The sequence below is a fragment of the Channa argus genome, chromosome 17 (assembly GCF_033026475.1).
Source record: "Channa argus isolate prfri chromosome 17, Channa argus male v1.0, whole genome shotgun sequence".
NCBI classification, from domain to species: Eukaryota; Metazoa; Chordata; class Actinopteri; order Anabantiformes; family Channidae; genus Channa; species Channa argus.
In genome coordinates this window covers 15,165,051-15,187,137 of record NC_090213.1, presented here as the reverse complement: position 1 = coordinate 15,187,137, position 22,087 = coordinate 15,165,051, and the positions used below count along the sequence as shown (strand labels likewise).

The 22,087-nt window shown below is 40.0% G+C and overlaps 1 protein-coding gene across 9 annotated transcripts in view; it reads left to right on the top strand.

Annotated features, from left to right (window-relative positions):
• plcb1l (phospholipase C beta 1-like) overlaps positions 1-22,087 on the top strand; it is a 147,272-nt gene that overhangs the window by 29,528 nt on the left and 95,657 nt on the right. For 3 of the 9 annotated variants that reach the window (XM_067482575.1, XM_067482576.1, XM_067482579.1), the window contains exon 1: positions 20,688-21,221. The exons of 2 other annotated variants lie outside the window; for them this stretch is intronic. In XM_067482575.1, the coding sequence (XP_067338676.1) occupies positions 21,123-21,221 (99 nt within the window). In that variant the 5' untranslated portion in view covers positions 20,688-21,122. Of the gene's footprint in view, positions 1-20,685; positions 21,222-22,087 lie in introns of those variants that run through there. 4 more of the 9 variants (XM_067482583.1, XM_067482577.1, XM_067482580.1 and 1 more) reach the window with 4 other exon arrangements.

Below are 22,087 nucleotides of genomic sequence, written 5' to 3'. Positions count from 1 at the left end.
TAAGCGGTAAGTGGTACAGCAGTTACTTAGTTCCAAATGATGCTGCTGCAATGAACAGGTTTTTAACATACATAAGTACCAATAAAGTATCTTTCTTTAAAGTAACATTAAAATTTTTAGGGCTGCAGGAAGGAAGCAGGTAATCAAATTTTAGCGAGAATTTTCAGCTGGTCCAACATAAATACTATGTTTTGGGATGTCTTGGTGTTTCATTCGAAGTCTCCCATGACCCAGAAGTAGAATGAAATATAATTCATTAGAGCATCTGTACATCCTCATAACAGTTGTTTAGCTTTAGACTGTAGTTATCAGCTTAAATGGGTGTTCGTGGAAATCCTTTTGTCCCAGTGGTAAGGACTAATATGACTGGTCTCTGATTCGACCCCTGAGGCCTCCAGTCTACACTTAGAAACAACAAGCCTGAAATATCTCACTGAATATTCTCCATCATTATTTTGAATTTTCATTTTCATCAATCTTTAAATTGTTGTGGAAGAAAATATGGGTTTTAAATACAGACGCAAGACTAGGATTTGTGTAATGAAACTCACGTTCCCTTGTCTTCATATTATGTATTTATTTATTTTTTTTACATTTGTACATCAGAGGACCTTACTGGTTCCATTTATCCATCACATTTGGGGAAATCATCTTTAATAACCAAAAGAATAATATACAGTAAACCACTATCATGTACGTTTGCGTCAGCTAATAGATGTATCTTTTTCTTGTATGGAAACCCCCTTAAGTGAGAACAATGTGTAATACATAATACTATAAGAAAAATATAAGGAATCTATTCAAGAGGGAATATTTGAGGTTATTTGAGGTTGATTATGATAGGATGTGAAATGTTGTTTCAATATGTATATCTTGAGGATGATAAGAAGACATAGTTTATTGTCCTTTGCTCACTGGGGTCTTGTACATGCATGTTTTTTGCATGCCGCAGTGTGTGCATCGTATGCGTCCATGTTCACAAGCTAGGCTGGATGTGTATAGTGCAGCTTTCTGTTGTCATCACATACATTCCAGGAGTCAGGGGGCAGACGAAGCCCTGAGATGACACTGCAGATCCAACTATTAGCCTTTCACCTGCTGTTAACAGCAACTTGGCTAGACCCAGGCCCTGCATTCCTGTCATGAGCTAGCTGTAGTCTTAAGACAGTAATATGGCTACAAGGAGATAATTTTTAGAAATGATTTTCAAAACCACGGAACAATTTGTTACTGTGACTCACCTCTAATTCCAAACTTGAGTAAAGTTGTCTTTTCATTTGGAAACCAATAAAATCTTCATCAATCCACATGTGTATGACAGCAGAAGCATGGCTGCTGGCGACACCGAGCACATGCACATGGTGCATGAAAGAGATGTGGGTAAATGGGACACATTTCATATAGGTTGGTCCCAAAATGGAAACCCACCAAGGTCAGAGACAGCAAGCTAGAAAGCCAGAGTCAATATTTATGGATACTGAACATGTGGCACACTTCTCTACCCACTAATTTGAGCAACAAGTCCACCTCCAGATTATATGGGCTCTTAGAGATCACAAGAGAGGGTCCAAACCTTGCTTGCATGTTTCAAATAGTGAGAAGCACATTGAGTAAAGTGGGTGACTAGAAGTTGTGCACAATTTTGCAAATTGGCACAGTGTTTATTTGTTTGTGTTTTGTTTGCCTGTGTAAATGGCAGATGAGGAGGCTTTGATCTGACAGTGAAGTGTAGTCCTTTATCCAGTCCAATTGCTTTTGTTAGGAGAATTCCATATTTCGCTTCTAAATTAGAATAATTTGTCTAATATCCAAAACATACATTGGCTTTTTTTGATGTTCCCTCTGAAGCAAAACCCCTCCTTCGTGTTTGTTCTTACAAATAATGAACATTGTGAAAACAGTTTCATGCCTGATGCCTTGACTGTAAAACAGTAAAACACCTCATGCTATAAAATCAGTATATCAGTAAGAAACATTTGGCTCTGTGCAGACCTCACACTTTAACAACTTACAATCGGAATCATATAAACACATGCTCCATTTAGTGAAGCAGTTGAGATGAGAGGCAGCTACTTCCATTTTAGAGAGAGAGAGAGACATAAATACAGGGATCTGCCCTTTGAATGCAGCTCCACTCATAAAGACACCACACGTCACTCAATTATACGTCTGCATGATTAGAAGCTTGGGCTACGTAAACAGCCAGCGTCAAGATTTACATTTTACCGCTTAAGCACAAGCAGCTGTTTACAGGCCAAGGAAGGAAGGAAAACACTTAGCAAGTATCCGAGGAGAATCAGGATCTGTAACCTCTCCAGCAAAGATGATTTCAATTAACAGTTGTTTATGTATATCTAGTGCAATACTTGGTTGGAATAGTTGCCTTTTATACTCTCAATGCTACTGCTTCTGGGTTTTCAACATGTTAGTATGTGGATGGAGCTAAATTAAACTGCACTGTAAAATGAAGCTTGTTTCTGTGCCGGTCTTTTAAACGTTCAGGAAACCAGTAACACAAATAGAAACATCCTGACTCATGTGACCTTCCCAGGCCTACACAAACTGACAACATTTTTAATCACTCACTGGATAAGATGAAGCGCTTTTCATCTATTTCATTAACAGTTTCAAGCCATAAGCACTGCAGCTTCAGATGTTCACAATTTCAGCTACACAAGATGAGATTAGACCATTGCATGACGTAAGCCTGAATCTGTGGGTTTTTTTGTTTGTGAGATATGGAGAAGGTTAGACAGCGCTCAGCATTTCTATCAAACAGAGCAAGGTCACTATATCAATAGTTCTAAGTGGAAATATTTACAGTGATGTTAAACGCAAAGAGCTAATAAAAGTTTTGTTTCTACCTTTATAGTGTTAGGTCAAAGAGAAACATGTCATCACTAAAATGTCTTAGATACACCAAATTCTTTTACTTCTACTTGTGACCTTTCTTAACCACAATTATCAATGTTGATTTCACCATCTACCTACAATCAACAACTATTAGCATAATAACATATATTTAACACAAGCAGCGATAGGATAGACACACGGTTAATGTGGTTAAAGAGGAGAGAGGGATATGGCATGCAACCAGGGTCCACTAGGCTATGATTTAACCCGGTGAAGTTCTAGTCAAGTGCTTTGCATCTTTAACAATCAAGTACAATCTCTTAACATGCACGAGCACTTAGCCTCTCTGTGCTTATGTTTTGGTTTTATGGCCAACAACTTAATGGTTTAATTCAATTTCACAACATGTCATCTTTGCCATTTTCAGCTACATCCAACTGTTTTCATTGAAAAACCTCTAAATAATCCGTTTTCTACGACTAACAGATAAAGTCAGTAATAGCAGAGTATTTTTCAAAGGAGCCAGTGGAAATCAAACCAGAGCTAAAGGAGTGGATAATGTATGCACGGTTATTGGCACACAACCTTATATTGTCAACATGAAGATAAGTACATTATCAAATGTTGACAGTGCTAATTATTTTGCCAACCTGCTTTTTTAGTCGTTAACACTGTCCTTTAATTAAAAGGAAAAACAATTCAAAAATCACGTCTGTTGAGAACCTGTGAGAGAAAGAAATACCTCCATATTTTAATCTTGTCTATAAAATTATTAATGAACCTTTGATTTGGACACCTTTGCCTTTCCAGCTTTTCACAAATATGTATAGCTGTGGAGCGCTGCAAAGATTGGCTTTCACATGGTTGAAACTAAAGTCCGGAACAAACCTATTTCATTGTCACATTTCATTATCATGGTGTCGTGCTGAGTCTGATCCCAGCCGTACAAACTGGAGGGAGCAGAACAGCAGGCTTGTCTGACGGGGGGAAAGAGAAGGCTAGTAGGCTATAGGGAGGACCTGATTGTACTCTGGTATCCACAGAATGACATTATAGCTGTGTGGTTTCATGATAATAATAATCTTCAGAGCAGCTGTATAAACATTTAACTGACATCCACTCCCTGGTATTGCAGTATGTATCTTTAACTTCTACTAGGGCCAGTCTGATGCAACTAATCATATCTCCGCCCATCTCTGTCTCTTTCTCTCCCCTCTATCTCTCTGTCTCCTTGAGATACATGGTCCATGTTAGTGTTTGCTGCAAATGTCAACGGAAAATGAATGTTCATATCACATTAAGCTTTCAACATTTGAAAAAGAAGCACATCATGTTGGAAGAACTTAGTGGGATAATTTACTGTGGGGACTTGTAAGGGGCTGCAGCAGTTGTCTTGTTTGATTCACTTTAAAAAACTGGGAAACAGTTTTCAAAAATTTGCGATTCAACAGAGGCCAATAAATTTAGACAAACTCTCTCTGGCCCCTCACGATGTAGCCTATTTCCTGGTAACATTTGTCTTAATTCGTGGCAGTTTGTGTAAATATTTAAGTCACTAACTGTTCTGTATACAGTAAGCTCCACAATCTTCCTTGGAATGTGATTTAATTGGCGGTTTCCTCAGTTTATCCTGTTTCATATGGTTATGGGCGAGCTTACTGTAGTGAATAATCAGGTAGATAAAATGAGGCCTTAAATTAAATGTCCTCCTTAAAGGAAATCAAATGAAGGTTAATACCCGCTTCATGCCCCCTGTCTGTAATTCACATTCTCTCATCACATGCCAGATTACCATTATGTGTCATTTGTAATACAATAAACAGAGTCCAGATGGCTTAGATTCTCTTGAATATACACAGAGCAACAGAAGCTATGAGGAGAGCTGCTGTATTTTACCGTGTAGTCACTTTGCCTCAGTCAGCCAGGCCCTCTTCTAGTGGCTGCTGTTTTATTTAAAGAAACTTGTTCACTCACCCCTTTAGTGTAAAACAGGTAAATTAGACATTTATTTTTGTCAGTTACAATAAGAGCCGATGACTAAGTTTGAACAATGAGAACCACATTGAGAGTTTTCCTTTTTAACTTTTCCTCCTCGATGCCTAAATTAATCAGGCTGGCAGTCCAGAGGTATATAATTTCAAAGTGGTTCTCTTGTTCTTTACACATCTTTTGACTCTGTCTAGCAGAGCAGGCAACTAAAACGGAAAGCAAAGAATTTGAGTTTCTGATTTGTGATCCTTCAATTCATCTTGGCTCTTTTCTTGTCATTGCACAATTTGCTTTCTATAATCGTATCGTGGAGTTTTGCCACAGCAACACAAACAGATGTTTGTGAAGACTGGTTTTCTTTCAAAACACACTAAAAACATACACATGACATATGAACATACGAGATGTCAACTGCTGACTTACTTACTGAACACCTCTGTTATTATGGCTATCTTACGTCTGACAGTGATTCATTTGCTATTTATTTACCTCACTGCATTTGGGGACAGAGAAAAGATCACTCATCTAATTGAGGCATAGATCAGTTTGAAACATTGTGTCTCTTGTCAGTATTTGGAATTTTACCAGAGAATGAAACATATTATTTTCCTAACCTGGTTAAGTAATCACATTCCGTAGGACTCCATAAAGTGAAACAAACAGTAGCATACAACCTTGAGTCCTTTTTTATGTGCCTTGAGTGACAGATTTGCTTTCATCAAATAGCCAAGTAAAGAATTATACAGTCATTTTGCTATGCTAAGAATACTAAATTGATCCTCATATGTAGAGCATCTGGTGAAAAGCAATTTCCACTGAAGTGTTTTAGTATTTCCTCCTAATAAATTTCACATGTACATGACAAGAGTGAGCGGCCTCCCAGAATCAAGGCACAAAAGCCAGCTTTGTTTCACCATTTGAAAATTCATCTGTGATTCCTGGTTGGAAAGCTGTGGGTGCTTTGCAGCTTGAAATCAATGCTAAAAGCAGAATGTCGGAGAGAGGAGTCAAATCTTACCCCCCAGTGGCACAAGGGGCCAAGGCTTTACATTTGCATTCAGTCAGTTGGTGATTCGGGAAGCAAGCAGAGCATTTCAGGCTGAGCTGCATGAAACAGGCAAAGGTGAAAGAGAGCAGGCACAGAGCCTGCTAAAGAATGAGTGAAAAGTGAGTGCTAAGCCACCAATCCAAGCCATAATGAAGGAGTGTACGTTAAAAATGCAGTGTATTAGAGGGAGTTCTTGGAGCTGTGAATGAAATGCTTGAAACGGTCTGTCTTGACTCATAGCACCTTAAAGCAACAGTTATGTGAAAGCAGCAGCAGCAAGCACCCTGTTTTTTTTTATCCCATTTTCCATTTTTTTTAACAGATCTTGATTTGCAACAGCTTTATAGATCAAATTGGCAAACATGACAGCTTGTATTGATGATGGTCTAGATTAAAAATTATTATTGTGCCATACAGTATATTGCAACTGTCTGAGAGGCAAGGCGTCTCAGGTTTTGAAAGGTAATTGTGTGCCTGGTGTGAGACACAACACTTCTTGTTAATACTTGTCCAGATGACAACTCAAAAGAGCTCCAAGAGCATTGGCGTCGACAGATGAAATGTTGGCTTGATTAGATTAATCATTAAAGTGAGAGATATGAGCATTCCATGGCATTGTTTTAATACAATCTTGATGTCGCTCAATCCAAGACCTCTGTTTGGATAGGGCGTCTGGGACCACCTGGATGAATCTAACTTTTGTTTGCCATAACCGCACATTTCTCACCTGAAGGTCTCTTCTTTACAATGGGTTTCCCCCCCCCCCCCAGAGAGTCACAGACTGTGCTTTTCATCTCTACAAGCTCTTCATCTTGAGAGGAGATGTGATGCATGACTACAGATGAAATAACTGTCCAGAGTTAGCTAGTGGAGGTCTTGTCTGTACATAAGTGAACAAGAATGGGTGGTATTTACCCACACAGATGCAGAGGTGAGATACAAGCAGGTGTTTACAGGAATCTTTGAAGTTAAAAGGAGATGGTGCGGTCTGATTAGAGCCCTGAGAAAGACGGTCACTGTAGGTGTTTGTGCTAAACAGAATGAAAAATCCTCATCCCTGTCTATCTTTTGATTTTCTTCATTGTATGTGCTATGTTTTTTATTGTTAAACTTGACTTTCACCTCACTTTGACACCAGAGACACATTACATACTGCCATTCCAAACATGTTCTTCTAGCAGAGATGGCAAAATAATTGATCTCATCACACTAAACTCCAGGTCAGTAGTTGTGTTTCTGTCTGTAGAATAAAGAGTTCAAGGATTCTATTGTTTCCGAGATTACTGGTGCCTCCTCTTGTTGTGAAGTTCAGCTGCTGCACCCAGTGCTGCACTGGCCGCAGTGAAGAAGCCCTCCTTTCTGTTGCAGCTTCAAAGCATTTTTCCCTGGGCGGCAGAGTTACAGGCTCTTTGTGGCATGGGTTATTTGTCAGAGGGTTTGGAGAGTGACTTGTTTTACTCGGTGCGCTGAAAAAGGCCAGTGCGTGAGTGCTTGAGCAGTCTAAAGTTACAGCCATGAGCCCCAGTATTACAACCCGATGAGTGACAGGAAAAATGGGGTGAGCTCGTTTGCTTGGTTCTAACAAAAACACCAATAAGAAGGAGAGGGAAACAACAGATTAGACTACTGATCTCAATCTGTTCTCCTTTGGTTATTGGGAAATAATAGCTCTGAAAAGGAAGTCATTGAAACAGGCCTTTAATCAATTCTCCTTTGACGAGAAAGCAGCATGAAAGGCAGTAGTGAGAGGGAGAACGTGCTCCTATAGCACTGAAGGTTTTGTGTGGGGGAAGTACACTAGAGATGTTCTCTAATTTGTCTTCTCATGGTGTCCAGGCATCTCCAAAGCACTTGATCACCACCACAGCAGGCCTTGATGCCATCTGTGAGTGTAAATGGCTCCAAGGCTCCCTGGTGGTAAAATCACATTGCCAAAATGACCGCCAACTCTAAATGAAACACTACTCCCTGTTTAAAAGGTCCCATTCAAAACCCGGTGGTTTTTTTTAAAAGACACATAAGGTAGCAATTTCCCTCAAATATGGCATAGCCCAATAACTGTTGAAGTAACTGACACCATCTCAGGGCAAATGAAAGAATTTTCTTACAATGTGTAAAAAGTATTAGCTAGCTCTAATATATTAAAAACATTATAAATATGCAAATATGTGCAATCTCTGGAGTCACACTGTACAACAATTTTGCCATCATTGTAATTCTTTGCCTCTTTTTCTGTTATAGTTATAGCCAAAGTAGAACGGTCTGTGGTAGTAAGTGAGTAACTACTTTGTTCATTCCAAAGCATGCACAAATGTGTTTTATGCTCAAGAGAGGAGGAACCCTTTAATTTAAACCCTAAAATGAAGTCATTCATTCCCCGCTAAACTGCACTGTAACCCATCAGGTTAGGTAAACAAGTGTCCCTTGCATTACTGTCAAAAAGACCCAGCCTCTCTCTTTGCCATGATGTAAACTCCCACTCTCCAGATATGGTTGCATTAGGGGAAAACTGGAATGATGGCAAAAAGACAGGGAAGAGATGTATTCATTTGTGCTTTTTGATAACAGAGGAAGGGAAAGTCACTACCTGAGGCTGTTCTGTTATAAAGGGGAAAACTGAGGAAGGGAAGACAGGCCACACTGCGCTGAGCCCAGCAGGTCTGCTCAGATCTGTTACCAGCTCCAGCTCCGGCACAGACTGGAATGTGAAGAATCCTACTGGGCTGGGGTTCTGGTACAGGGGTCCAAACCTCACATAGCTGTTCACACTCATTTTTCCTTCTTTTTTTTTTGCATTGTGTTTAGATAGGTGATTGTAATGCAGCAGGAATGTAGAGTAACCATTTTGGGGACAGTTGCTAACCAAAATTGAGGCTTTTCTAATAAAATATATACAAGATCTAATATATCTAAGTGCAGGTTTTTTTAAAGTTTTGAAAACAAAAGTTGTAAACAAAGCATATATTTGTTTTAGAAATGGATGGACGTCTGCAGCAGCTTTGGCATGAATAAGAATTATACCTTGGATGTCGCTAATGTGACACTAATTGCTTCTTAGTCTGTCAGAGAACAAGCAAGAGAAGAGACAGAAAGACATGAGGATGAGAAAAATGGGGGAGAGGGAGAGTACCAGGTGCTGACTGAGGGCAGTAATGACTGCCAATGGAATGCCTACACCCATAATCCTCTCTGTCACTGCTGACAGGTCCTCTTGACCTCTGAACTGCTGATGTAAGGAAGGAAAAGAAAGGAAGTCACAACTTAATAAAATTACCTGGTGGTTAGCACTTGTTGCAGTGTGGTATTTGTCTTTGGCTGGTGGGCTCTTCATGTAATACATCTTAGCAGCAATCTCTCAGGATTCCTTTTGAGAAGCAGCAAGATAAAGTTGAACCTCCTGTTGTTTTGGATCTGCCCTTTGATTGTTGTGCTGCGCGTGTGTGCACTCCAACACATAAGGTCAAAGGGCAAGGATTTTGAACCATGGCAGTGAGTGTGAATACTGAGATACACAGAGGTTATAGTTCACATATTCGAGCACCTTAAACAAGAAAAGTCCAGATATTTCAGAATGTCATCTCTGCTCTGACATGGGCTCTGTTCTAGTTTCCGGTGGCTTGCCTGGTTATTCACTCACATGTTACACACTGCATAAACTGCAAACCTGACAGTGTATGAATGTGTGTGTGTGTGTGTGTGCGTTGGAGGGCAACTGCGATCTATATTTCAGCAGGCAGGCTAGGTCTGAAGACATGGGCCAAAGCTGTCAAAAGTTTTTCATCGATTCTCTCTGCCTTGTCATCAGTCTTATCTGATCGCACTGTGTTTCTCACTCCATGTTCTCCTCCCTCATTGCTAATGGAAACACAGTCTCCCTGTGCTCAGGAAATTTAAGGGAGGGCCTCTGAAGGGGCCTGCAAAAAATTTGTGGGTTTCTGTATAGTATATACATTTTTGTATGTAAGTTTTCCAGTTTTATGGTCACTAACTGGAAGTCTTGTTAATATAAAGTCATGATATGCATGACAGGAACACTTTAAAACAGCCATTTATTCCTTTTTAATCATTTTAAAATGTACTTTGAACAGAGAGAGATTTGCGCTGTCAATATATTTTCAGACAAAGGCCATTACAGGATAGATATATGTGTTGGATTACAGACACTATCCTTTGGTGGGAAACATTTTAAACTAAATCTTTATTGTGTTGTGTTTGCATGTACTAAGATAGTAGCTTTACATTCTCGTAGTTGAGCATATCAACAGCATGAAACCTCCCAAACTGTAAGTGCTGTGTGCCTGATCATCCTCAACATCCTGCAAACTCTATAACTAGTTAACTGCCACCTATGTGTGTGTATGTATTTAATTGGACAATCGTGTTATTATTGTTGTTTTATGTTCTTTCTACAGATCATATAGTACTATAGGATGATACTACTGTGCACGTTCCTGTGTGTAAGCGTGTGATCATCATGTTTCTGGCCCTGCTGTCTTCCTCCTCCTGATTCTGCTGCACTGACAATTGGTTTGACAAACATGCAATCACCGTAGTTACAGACAGCCCCTTTAGTTAGGGTAGAGCGCAGTGTGAATTATGGTTGAGATGGAAACCTTTGAATTATGGGTAAGCTCTGAAGTGCCTCTTGTCCAGGGAAAGAAGGAAAAGAGAAGGAGTAGGAGGGATCTTTACAGACTTGTGCCACAGAGGAGCACTGACAGAGACCTGGCTTGGCAAACAGCAGCAGAACCAGAACAACAAGAGGCTAACCCAAACATGGCCCAGCAGAACTGGAGAAACCAAGCCTGGGCAGGGTCAGACGGTGCACCTCACCGCGGAACAGTGAAGGAGGCTGACGGCATGTAACCTCTCACCAGTCAATCCGCCATTTGCTTCAGCCAGCTCTGCGAACACACACTTGGAAAACAGCATTGCAGGCATTCCTGCCTAATTGTACATTTGTCCTCTTTCAAAGGGAAGAAGTGTTAGGCCAGATACAAAGAATCTTGGGACAGGGCGATAGGGCCAGCATCCGTCCCTAGCCTCCTGAGGGCTATTTAAAGGTACAGTAGGCTGTATTTTCCGCCGCACAGTGAGGCACCCACCCTTCCGCCTGGCTCCATATTGGAACCAGATGCTGCTGGATGCGAGGCCCCACTAATTTAAGTGGACAGGGCAGATGGAAGCGACTCGCCCTGCATTCATACCACCCCCTGTTGGCTTTTATGTGATAAAAAATGTCTGCAGTACGGCGGGGGAGGTCTACTCAGCAATACACACAGAACTGCAGCACAAACACATGTGGAAATAAACACGTACTCTTATACTTTCATTACCCGTTCACAGAGACACAAAATACACAAACACACACAAAACTCTGTTGGATAAATGACAGGGAAGGGGATTCTACATTCTGAAATAATAATGTTACCCAGGCAGTACAGGCAATAACTTCCTTCCAAATGTATTAAAAAAACATGGTCCGTTGTGTAATTGAAAGCACAGAAAATGCACATTTAAATACAAAATCATTTTCCTAAACTCACCTACTGTAAATACTATGGTAAAAGACCTGCATACAAGATACATTTTTCATCACATATTTCATAATGTTGCTAAGCTGGTTTTTCTATTAAAGTTCTATTAATGTCCATTCAAAATCTGAATCTGAACATTTTGTGCCACCCTCAATAGAAATATTCCACCTGTTTGATTACTTATAAAAATTCTCAGTTTTGTTTATGTTGTAAACATTGATCAAGTGCTAAGGTCTCTTCTGTGAGCCAAGCATTGTGCTGAGTATTTCCACTAGTTACAGGAGAAAGACTAAAGCCCTGTTGGCAAACGCTCATCACCTGGTAGGCAGACACTGATGCGGTGCTAAGCCTGCAACCTTATCCCGCCATAATCTACAACAGCTCCTAGCAACCATTAGCACTATTGTATTGTCTGTCAGAGGGTATAAGTGTGTGCATCTGTGTTTGTGTGTGCGCATAGTGTTGCTGTGGTGTGTGTACATATGCATACATCTGTGTATGCCTGCATAAGCCATAGTCTTCTATAGTGTGTCCTTTGTCTGCTGAGGTGACAGGTAATTGAGTCAACGAGGATGGAGGAATTATGGCCGGGAAGCAATTTGAAACGTTGCAAGGCTTTAGAGCCAAACCCTAACTGGTAGTTAATTGCTGTGTGACACGGCCACATGCAGTCCCTTTACTGGGTCTGACAGAGTGTAAAATGTATTGCTTGCAATAGTTTTTAAATGTAAAAATGGACAGTCAGATACCTTTTATACTAAGGCATAATTTTTCAGTTTTCATAAACCAGTCAACCTACGATTGCCAGGTTTAAACACTCAATGATTTAAAACACAATAATTTAACATTTTTCAATGTTTTTGTTATGATCTCAGGACAACCGATGCATATGCATTGAGGTGATCATTCAGTTGTACTAAAAGTCACTTACACACACCCGCAGTCTCATTCTTCGGGATCATCTGGTAAATGCACACTCACTGTGAAGAGAAAACTTGCAGATTGGAAAGGAAATGTCCTCTTTGATAGCATGTGTTTGTTTAGCTGGACTCGGTTGACCTGTGTTGACCTATCTCCTTAGGCTTAGCAGTCTGCAGCCAGAGGCTTGCCTCGACCAACAAATCAAAATTTGCTGCTCAATTGAAAGCATTTATCCAAACTGTTGCATTTCTATGACATTGAGGAAAAACAGGGGTGGGACTTCTGTGGAAAAATGTATATGCTGTTTGGTTATTGGTTACTTTGGTTAGCTCGTCCTACCTTATATAGTCAATCAACTAACAAATTTGTTCTCAAGTTCTGGTAAAAAAGTCTCGGATTTATTTTCCTTGCATTTGACCTGTAGTATGACTAGTTTACTGTATGTCAAAAGAAGATATACTGTAAAATTCATCATGATATTGAAAAGCATCAGACAAACGTATACTATCTTAAGAGTGTTCGTAGCTGCATGTACCGTTAGTGATTGTAATCCTCGCTTTGTGAGATTTTTGCCATAGCATGATCTTCACCGCATTAGGGCTATTGACAGATTCATTTAATGCATATGGGAATCCCCCTTCATGTGTACAGTAATTTACCTGATCTGTGCTGAATTATAAGTGACTATCTTAACAAGCCCAACAGTGAATTTGGGAAGATTAAGTAGGTGACTCAGAATTAACGTGCTGTGGCCCCTGGATCCCTGCGTTTAGAACAAAAGCAATCCAAGCACAGCAATGACCACACACACACACACACACACACACACACACACACACACACACACACACACACACACACACACACACACACACACACACACACACACACACACACACACACACATATATTCCTACATGCATTACAGAGCACACACAAACACAGAAAACTTAAGGGGTTGCTTTGTTATCATGGAGATGCCCTGTGGCTGTGATTAGACCATATTTCCCCTATCCCCTTGGTGTCCTAAAGCTTAGCTAGATGTCACAGCTATGGCAGGAATGCTTGAGCAGAGAGGCCAAGAGGGGGTCACAGCTAGGATGTAAACATCAACATTTTCTTTCTTAAAAGGATTTGGGACTACTTGAAGGGAAAAACTCTACCACAGCACAAAGCCTGATCTCTAACTCCACACCTGGCCTTAGGCACACACCTATGCCTAGCTTACCTCTGCCTAATCCTCAATTTAAAACCATTTGTGAGACACACAACTGACCTTAGATCAGCATCTTAGTGTGGCCTAGGCTTACTGAGCGCTGGTTTGTTGCAGTGAGTAGGGATTGGGAGAAGGGTTTAGCTACAGATTGCTATCAGAGCAGACAGGAGTTTTACGCTCTCTCTGGTCCCATAGCAGTGCATGGACAATAGACCCTTTGTGCATTGCTGATTGTCAGATCTACTCATAACAAACAATCTAAATGGTAAAGTCACGGTGGGAGGTGCAGGGGTCTGATAAATCCTTTTTTTTATTCAGACACAATAATGCCCTTTACTTTGTCTTAAGATGTCAGTTTGGAAATGACAATTGAACACTGTGTAACTTAAAGATGATTAGGGGAATGCCATATAGGCAAGCTACGACTAAGAAAAAATAAATACCAAACATGATTTTCTCCTTTTTATTTCTCTTCACAAAAGAGCCCACTCTTCTCTTACAGCTATATGGAGATTTGATTCGGCCTCATCACCTCTTCAGAGAATGAATTGTAATCATGCAAATTAAGGGTCTTTTTGACAAGACCTTGAAACTTGATATGTTGGTCAACTCCCTATTCCACTTTGGTTTTACCAATCCATAAATATTGAGCCCACAGGGACAGGTGAAAAGAAAAAGAAAAGACAGATGAAACAAGAGGCTTGGATTAAATAGCAGGACTCTATTCTATTGTAGTGCTACAGACCTTCAGCCCCATCTACTGTTCTGTCACACAATAGGAGCCAAAGTTGCCCAGAGGCACAGATGTCTGCGGTAATCCTGTCTCTTAACCAAAGCAATGCCAAACTGCAAGGGAAGTGGTCAAAGTAAATTTTGGCCCGTTTTTTTTTCTTGTTTTTCACGTTTTGCTGTTGTTTATCGTTAAACTAAGGTTTCAGTGGCTACATTTCTTTCACTCTTTCTCCCTCACTTGCTCAATCTGTGCTGCAAACATGTGACCGTGGTTATGCTAACACAGCATGGGATGTGAACCATTTTTAGGCTGTGGCCACAGCCATGGCATCTGCAGCCCTTCCACTGGCCTCATCTGGTAGTTGCAAAATCTGGATTCATGTGGCAGATGGATATTTTTAAGTTAATATTAATTCAAACGCAGAAAAGCAGGAATTTTGTTTGCAAGACTGGAATGTAATAGTATGGTTTTTCATGACAACTTAAATGACTGCGTATATAGTTTCTTTGGAAGCAACATTATGTAAATATAATATAGGTAACGAGACAACTGTTATCATGCAGACACTCTTATGCCTAACAGTGTGGCCAGCTTACCATCAAAACATTGAAAAATATGTACAATTCTTTCATTCTCTTCACTACTTTGATCAGTGCTATTTAAAGCCAAGCTCTGAATGGTGAGAGCGGGTAATTTACTGCAGATTCATTGCAGGCAAATTAGTCATTTGAAATACTTATGGTTATTCCATATATGTTTAGGTGTGAACTGGACAATTACTAGCATTTGTCAGTGATTTGAAGTCGCTGTGCTTTCTTTCTGTGATCATTTTGACATGCTGTTAATGAGTTCTTTCTGACAGAGTGAAACTTGCCCAGCTGCAGCTCTGCAGGTGAATGATGTCGTCTACTTCCTGGCTGTGAAAGGGCTCTGTGTGGTCCTAGTTTCTTTACATCATACCAAAAGGTGCACAGATTGGGAAGCTGTCATCCACTTTGCTATTTGATATTCAAGAATACTTCGTTGATTGTTGACATTACCAACTGACCTTTTCTTGTTTTTGATGCCATCTGTGTGTGTGTGTAGAGCTTCTGTTGAGGTATATAGTATCCACAGCTGTGAGGTAACTGTGCCTATAATCTGTCTCACCAGAACTGTGTAACCTGAGTTAGAGGGAGGTTAAGGGTCAGTTATTGAACTTGAATTACATTGGGTGAGGCCTCCCTTGGCCCCTCACCATTCCTCTCAGACACCCCGTAGGGTTTGTTTGTTTTCTCTCCTGGTCTCTCCCAGAACTTACCCGGTCCTCTGTAATGAGTATTTAATACACACCCTCAGACATGTTTACACTACATGTAACAGCACTGACTATGTGATCTTGCAACACACTCAGACATGTGTGTCACAGTATGTACTTTTGCATACGTGCGTGTGTGTCTTTTGGTGTGCATGTATTTATACATTCATGCATGCATGTTACCTTTCATTCCAACTACCACCTTGTATTTTCCTCATTTCTGAAGTCTGTAGCCTGAGGGCAAGAACACCTGCCAGTTCTTTCCCTCTTATATCTCAGATAAGACAATAGAAACAGTAGAGGTGCTCAGTTACACATAAACAGGGCAAGGAATGAGACATATTAAAACCTCCTATGTCTTGCCCAAAAGGTTGCTGCAAATTTCCGGGTGTGAATATTGTCAAAAAACAAATTTTTCTATTAGCAGATTCAGGTTGAGGGCATAAAAGGTTCAGTGTTTTGCTTCAGACTTACAATTTGACCTGAATCAACGTCCCTGGGCCCCCTCTGCAAGCTGTTAAGTTTTTAACATATCGTTTTTCACTGCACATGTTCCGTGTTATGTTAGTTACCAGGAATTTGGATTGAATGGACAATGCAGTTCCTGAACCTTGAGAGAAGCATTATATTTAATTGTAAGCAGAGGATAGCCACCAGGGTAATGTAAAGTTATTCCACAGCACTCTCTGTTGGTGAACTTGCTACATTGTCTGTCAGACGTTCCAGTATGCCTTTGGTCTTTTTATAGGCAACAAACCACAACCCTGGTGTCTTTGAAGAACTCGTATTCACTAAGTAGTAGTTAGACTTGCCAGTACTCACTCACTGTTTTATAGGTGCCAGAAGTACTCTTTGAATGGTACCCATTTAGAATTCTGGGCTGATGGGTTCATGATACAGAAGGTTATAGACTATAGTTATATAGTGCTAAATTAGCAGGGATACCCATAAATAACTGTTGTATGTTTTCCTTTGCACAGGTGGATAAAAGACCTAATTATAATGGGTTGACTTCATAATATTTAATCCCTGTCCCTTTTGTTCAGCACCCAGCAAGCTTTCTGTTAATTTTGCACAGCTACATGTATACATCCAAATGTTTTATCATGACACATGCTCTCAGCTCTGGATGTCTGTGAAGACAGAAGCTGTAGACACATCCTGCCTAATAGTATGAGGTGAATTCTCAGTTGGTCATGAATTTGACTAGTGTCTAGTATTATTATATATTGCTGACACACTGTTTCAGGGACTTTTTAAATTTTTGCACAGATGCTTATAAAAACCCTGATTTGTCTTTTGTGACAAACAATTTCTAATAATTTGTTGTATTTTTTGGATTTGAGTGTGAAAAATAGAATTTCCTGTCTTTATACAATCATAGTTAACCATTTATTAATTGAGGATTGAGTGGATGAGGTTATTTTGGTTTGGTTTAGGTTTGCAAACTAATGGGCACATTTTAAGTCCCATATTTAGCTCATACCTATGGCAGTATTGAATTTTAACTTGATTTTCAGTGTGATTCATTTCCTTGATTTGACTGGTAGTGTATTTTAATTAAGTGCAATGGAGTTGTCAAACACATTCCTGTTTGGCAGTTTAGTTTTTAATTACTTTTCTATTCATGTTTTAAATAAATTGCACAAAAGGCTGATTTCTCGTGAATTATTGATAAAATGACACATACTGCTAATGAGTATTTTATCCATGTTGCCCACTCCTAGTTTATTTATTTAATCTGTTTTACAGTTCTTTCCGTGATGAAAGTTAATTATACACTTAATTTAAAACAAAAATTCTAATTGAATTTTAATAATTGAATTTGTTTTATTGTATAAACCTGAATGTAAGACTTTACATTTATAAATTTTTCAAAAAGTATTGAATACATTGCATAAAATGCTATATTTAGGAGTTATTATCAAAGATATGAGGTGTATCTTTTTCCTATGCGTCGAAACATGCAAACAATGTCAACCATACTTCCAAAAGTGCACTGACAGGAGGAATCCAGAAGATGCTGCTAATGTACTGCCTTTTTACTGCATAAGTCTATTGGGGTTCACAGAGAGGACATTGCAGCAATTCCTACAATCATGCTGTGCCATTCCCAGAGACTTTTTTTACACATTCATTTACTCAAGTCTTCAGTTCCCCGTCACATGTGAAGTCCAGTTTATTACTTTCACAATATCGATTCAGAAATTAAAAACCATCACAGGTTGGTTTGACTGTGTGGCAGAAACAGATGTAGCCTGTTTTGTGTTCGAGCACACAACTCTTGATTTAAGAAATTCAAGCCATTTGAGCTACTAATGGATGTGATTTTGCTGAGAGAGCTGCTTAGGTGTTTAACCAATAGGAGAGAATGTATTCTGGCTAAAAAGGTGTGTGTTGGAGAATTGTTTACAAAATTTGGCCTACTCTTATCTAATATACGCTTACAACTGTGCAGGAAAAGAGTATGTACTTTGCTTGGATTGTGGATGTTAGGCAAACCTAAGACAACCAACTTCTTATTTGTATAGTTCTAGAAATTTTTATTTTGGTAGACGTTACATATTTTTTAACTTATCTACAGTATGTCTTTCTCTTTGGGTATTTGATTGTAGCTAACAAATTATTTATGGTAATAGCTGAAAGTGCAGCTTAACAGTTGCAGTACTTTTTTCAGCAAGTAGCAAACAAAGCACAGTTGTCTCCCTACATAAAAATAGATGATCAACCTTGACACAAAATTCCATTCTTTAGTTTGGCAATATTCTTTCTGACACTTATCTGTTTGTAGTTTGAATGTTATTCCCATGCCAATGTGGGTTTCCTGCAGGTACTCCTGTTTCCTCCCACAATCCAAAGAGATGCAGGTTAGGTTAGTTGGTGATCCAAAGTTTCTTTGAAGGTGTGAACGTGAGAGTAAATGGTTGATTGTCTTGATTTATTGCCCTGTGATAGACTGGTGATCTGTCCAGGTTATACACGTCCCCTCCCCAGTCACAGCTGGGATATGTTCCAGACCCAAACAAATTAGTTTTAGTTACATTCCTTCATAAAAACCTTTTCCACAAATTGAATGAAGGCCACACCCTCCTTCTTGGACAAATACATTGTTTTGAAGATAAATGTCACATTGAGAGAGACTGGGATGTTGTATGAAAATAGAGGTGGGCAACTGCCCCTTAGGCCCTAAACTCTCTGGCATCCAGAGCTGCCAGGTTTAATGTTTAATTTTGTTGTTTTCTAGGACTAGACAGTGGAGGATCTTGTGTCTGGGAAGACTAAACAGGGGCCCACAGTTCATTGTTGCCCTGAAGCCCCTAGCAGGTGAATCCAGCCACACTAAATTTAAGAAGTAGCTGCATTTTCTCAAGTGCAGTTAATCTGCGAAGTGCTTCCAGGGACAAGCAGCAGTTGTAAAAGTTGAGCTTGATCCCTTGTAGCCACTATGCTAAATGCAGTCACTTGTTCAAGAACAGCACAAATTACGATATGTGTATATGGATCTCCTAACACTGCTAATTTAATAAATGAAACACATCACTGATGGTGTTTCCTAAGTACCATCCAGATTCCTAGTATTTGTTATATTAACTTTCAAGTAAAAGGAAGAAGAATGCTCAGTGTTTCTGGAAATGAAGGTCTTTTTTATAATGATCGTCTAATTGTTATCTTTACTGCGGAACTTTGACCTTTACACAAGAGTGCTGTGGCTGATTTTAGAGCTAGTTGGAACCTCAGGGCTGATAGGAAATCAGATTCCACGCATTCCAAAGTCCAAGACATGAACAATAACAATGACTCGTTTGGAGTGCAAATACAATTGGGTCTTTGCATTAGTATGAGAGCATCCTATACATTTCCTGTTCTTGCTGAAAGAGGTGCTACTTTGGAATTATGACTCATCAGAAAATGTGGAAATTAGGTGTACTTCCTTAAGTCATGGCTTTGTTTCTTTCCCCTCTCTCCTTCTCCCTCACAGACACACATGAATCCTTCTTTTCTTTTCTAAAGCTGTCACCCAGCTATGACTAGTCAGGGCATGGTCCCCAAACTGTCACTTTTAATCAGTCATTAATGACAGGAGGCAAACTAAGACAAACTGCTATTACGACTGACATGAAAAGTGCCAGTCACAATTTGAAGGCTTTGTCTAGTTTGACATTTCTTATGGTCAGCATTGACCACTGACTTACTACAGAGACACACAGAGGCAAGACTGGAGGATTCAAGCTTTTATGCTTATTCTGTAGTCCCATTTTTGGACAGCGTAGGTTGTATAAACCCTAAAGGGGTTCTATGTTTTATTTAATAAAAAAGTTTAGGCAAAGGAGGTCCTTAAGGTGGTGAAGCACTCTTGACGCACTCCCTCTCACAGAAATTTTGAAGAAAATTAGTCATGAAAAAGTCAGAAGGCCCACACCATGTGCCAGCATTAAAGCAGAAATCAGACACCATTCTAGCTGCTGATGATTGTGGACAAATTTTTTCGTTTAAAGAAAGCCGTCGTTTATAAGCCCTTCACTAAGTTACATATAGATCCCAAGTATCAATGCTGTATACAGTATATTCTATGAATGGCAAGAGTCTGTCATTAACAATGATAACTAGTATTTTAATTTTCGAATGTGGTTTAAATACTTTCAATAGTTTTGCTGAATGAATTCCAACCAAATATGAGTTTTAATGTAATCAAACCCATCATTATTATAATTTTAAAATCCTAACATGCATGGTGATTCTGTTAACTACTGAATGTCGAAGCTCCCTCGGGTCTCACATACAATGGATGCAATGGCCATGACCTTGTTATTCTGGTTGACTTTGACCCTGCTGGATTGAACTGTCTTCAACATTTTTGTCTCTGATGGCACAACTTATCACCATATCACAACAATGTACAAGTGAGCCAGGTTTGTATTCTTAGAAAATCCTGAATGCAATAAATGAAATAAGAATTTCCATTGAGAATTTAGAAATTTCATAAAACAACACCACCATAACAAGGCTGGTATATAAACTCGCTCAGAATGTCACATCAGTCCAAGTTTCTTTTTCTTTTTTTTTTGCTAACCTGGAGTCTGATCTGCTGAAAGCTTGGACCCTCTCCTGCCCATCATATTGCCTCGGACGCACGGAGGCGCTCTCTTCATGCGTCGATCTGTCCCTGCAGCGACTTGTAGCTACAATTTGCAACCAGACGTGCAACTCATTGAGATCCCCCTCCTTCTCCTTCTCCTCCCCTTCTCTCTCTGCCTCTCTCCTTCCTTGTCTTCGCATTAGCTGCATGTCGATCAGTCAGACAGTCAGTGGCCACGGTCCGCTGCGCCTGCGTCCTCCTCCATAGCTCTCCAAAGCCGAGACGCGCCACCGCCGCCGTCAATGTGGGCAAGACATACTGGCAGCGATAGTGGGCTTCCGTCAGCCTGCTTTTAAGCATATTACAAAGGAAAGCAACAGACATAGGAGTAGAAGAGAAGGAACTGACTCATTCCAACCTCTGCCGTGCGTCGAGAAGTGTAAACGAGTCAATGGCAGGGGCACAGCCTGGAGTTCATGCGCTGCAACTCAAGCCAGTGTCCGTGCCCGAGAGCCTAAGAAAGGGCAACAAATTTATGAAATGGGACGACGTAAGTAATGGCGAGATTAGTCGTTAATCTATTCATTGCTGGCTCATTTCTGCAGGCTTTGTATGCATGTATAGGTTATTGCACAGTACCACCGCTCAATCTATAGGCTACTCATGCAACAGTAGCCGATAGATTAAATTGCCAGTGGAGACCCGCACTGACAGGGACAGGCTGCGTACCGGTTAACTGTAGAAAGAAATGCAACAGCTCCGGTGTCTAGTGACATGTACTTTGTTTATATTTCCATTTTTTTTTAGGCCTGTGTGTGTGGGTGTGTGTGAGCGCGTGCGTGACAGTGTTTATGTGTGAGAATGCTAAATCAAATTAACCATTTGAACTAAACTCACCCCTCCCTTTCACCGTGCATTTTGTCAATTAACTACAATTAATTAGTCTATCGCGGCTCAACATGCAGATCGCAGGGTTACCAATTGGCAAGACTTGTATAACGACTCTTTTTTTTGGGGGGGGGGGCGGTTGTTGTTTTTTATTTTTCCATACTGCTGGCTTGTCTAGCTGTAGAGAAATGACCTTGATTAAAATTGATTGCATGCTGCTGTCCAGAAGCCGGTGAATACATAACAGTAGTAGCCCTTTAACAGACAACTATGGCTGCATTGCGCCTTCTCCAAACAACAAATTGTGACCCTAAAACCCTGTCCCCTTGTTGTATTTAATGTTAAGGTCGTTCTTCATCATATTCTGTTGGTATAAAAGCTCTTTATGTTCTGAAAGGGACCTTCTGTGATAGTTGTATCTCATCTTTCCACAACCTGTCTCATTTGAATAACTGCTTGCATTCCCCTGGTTTCTCCAACCTTGATGCATGTTTGTTGTGTGAACATTTGAATGTGACTACAGTCATT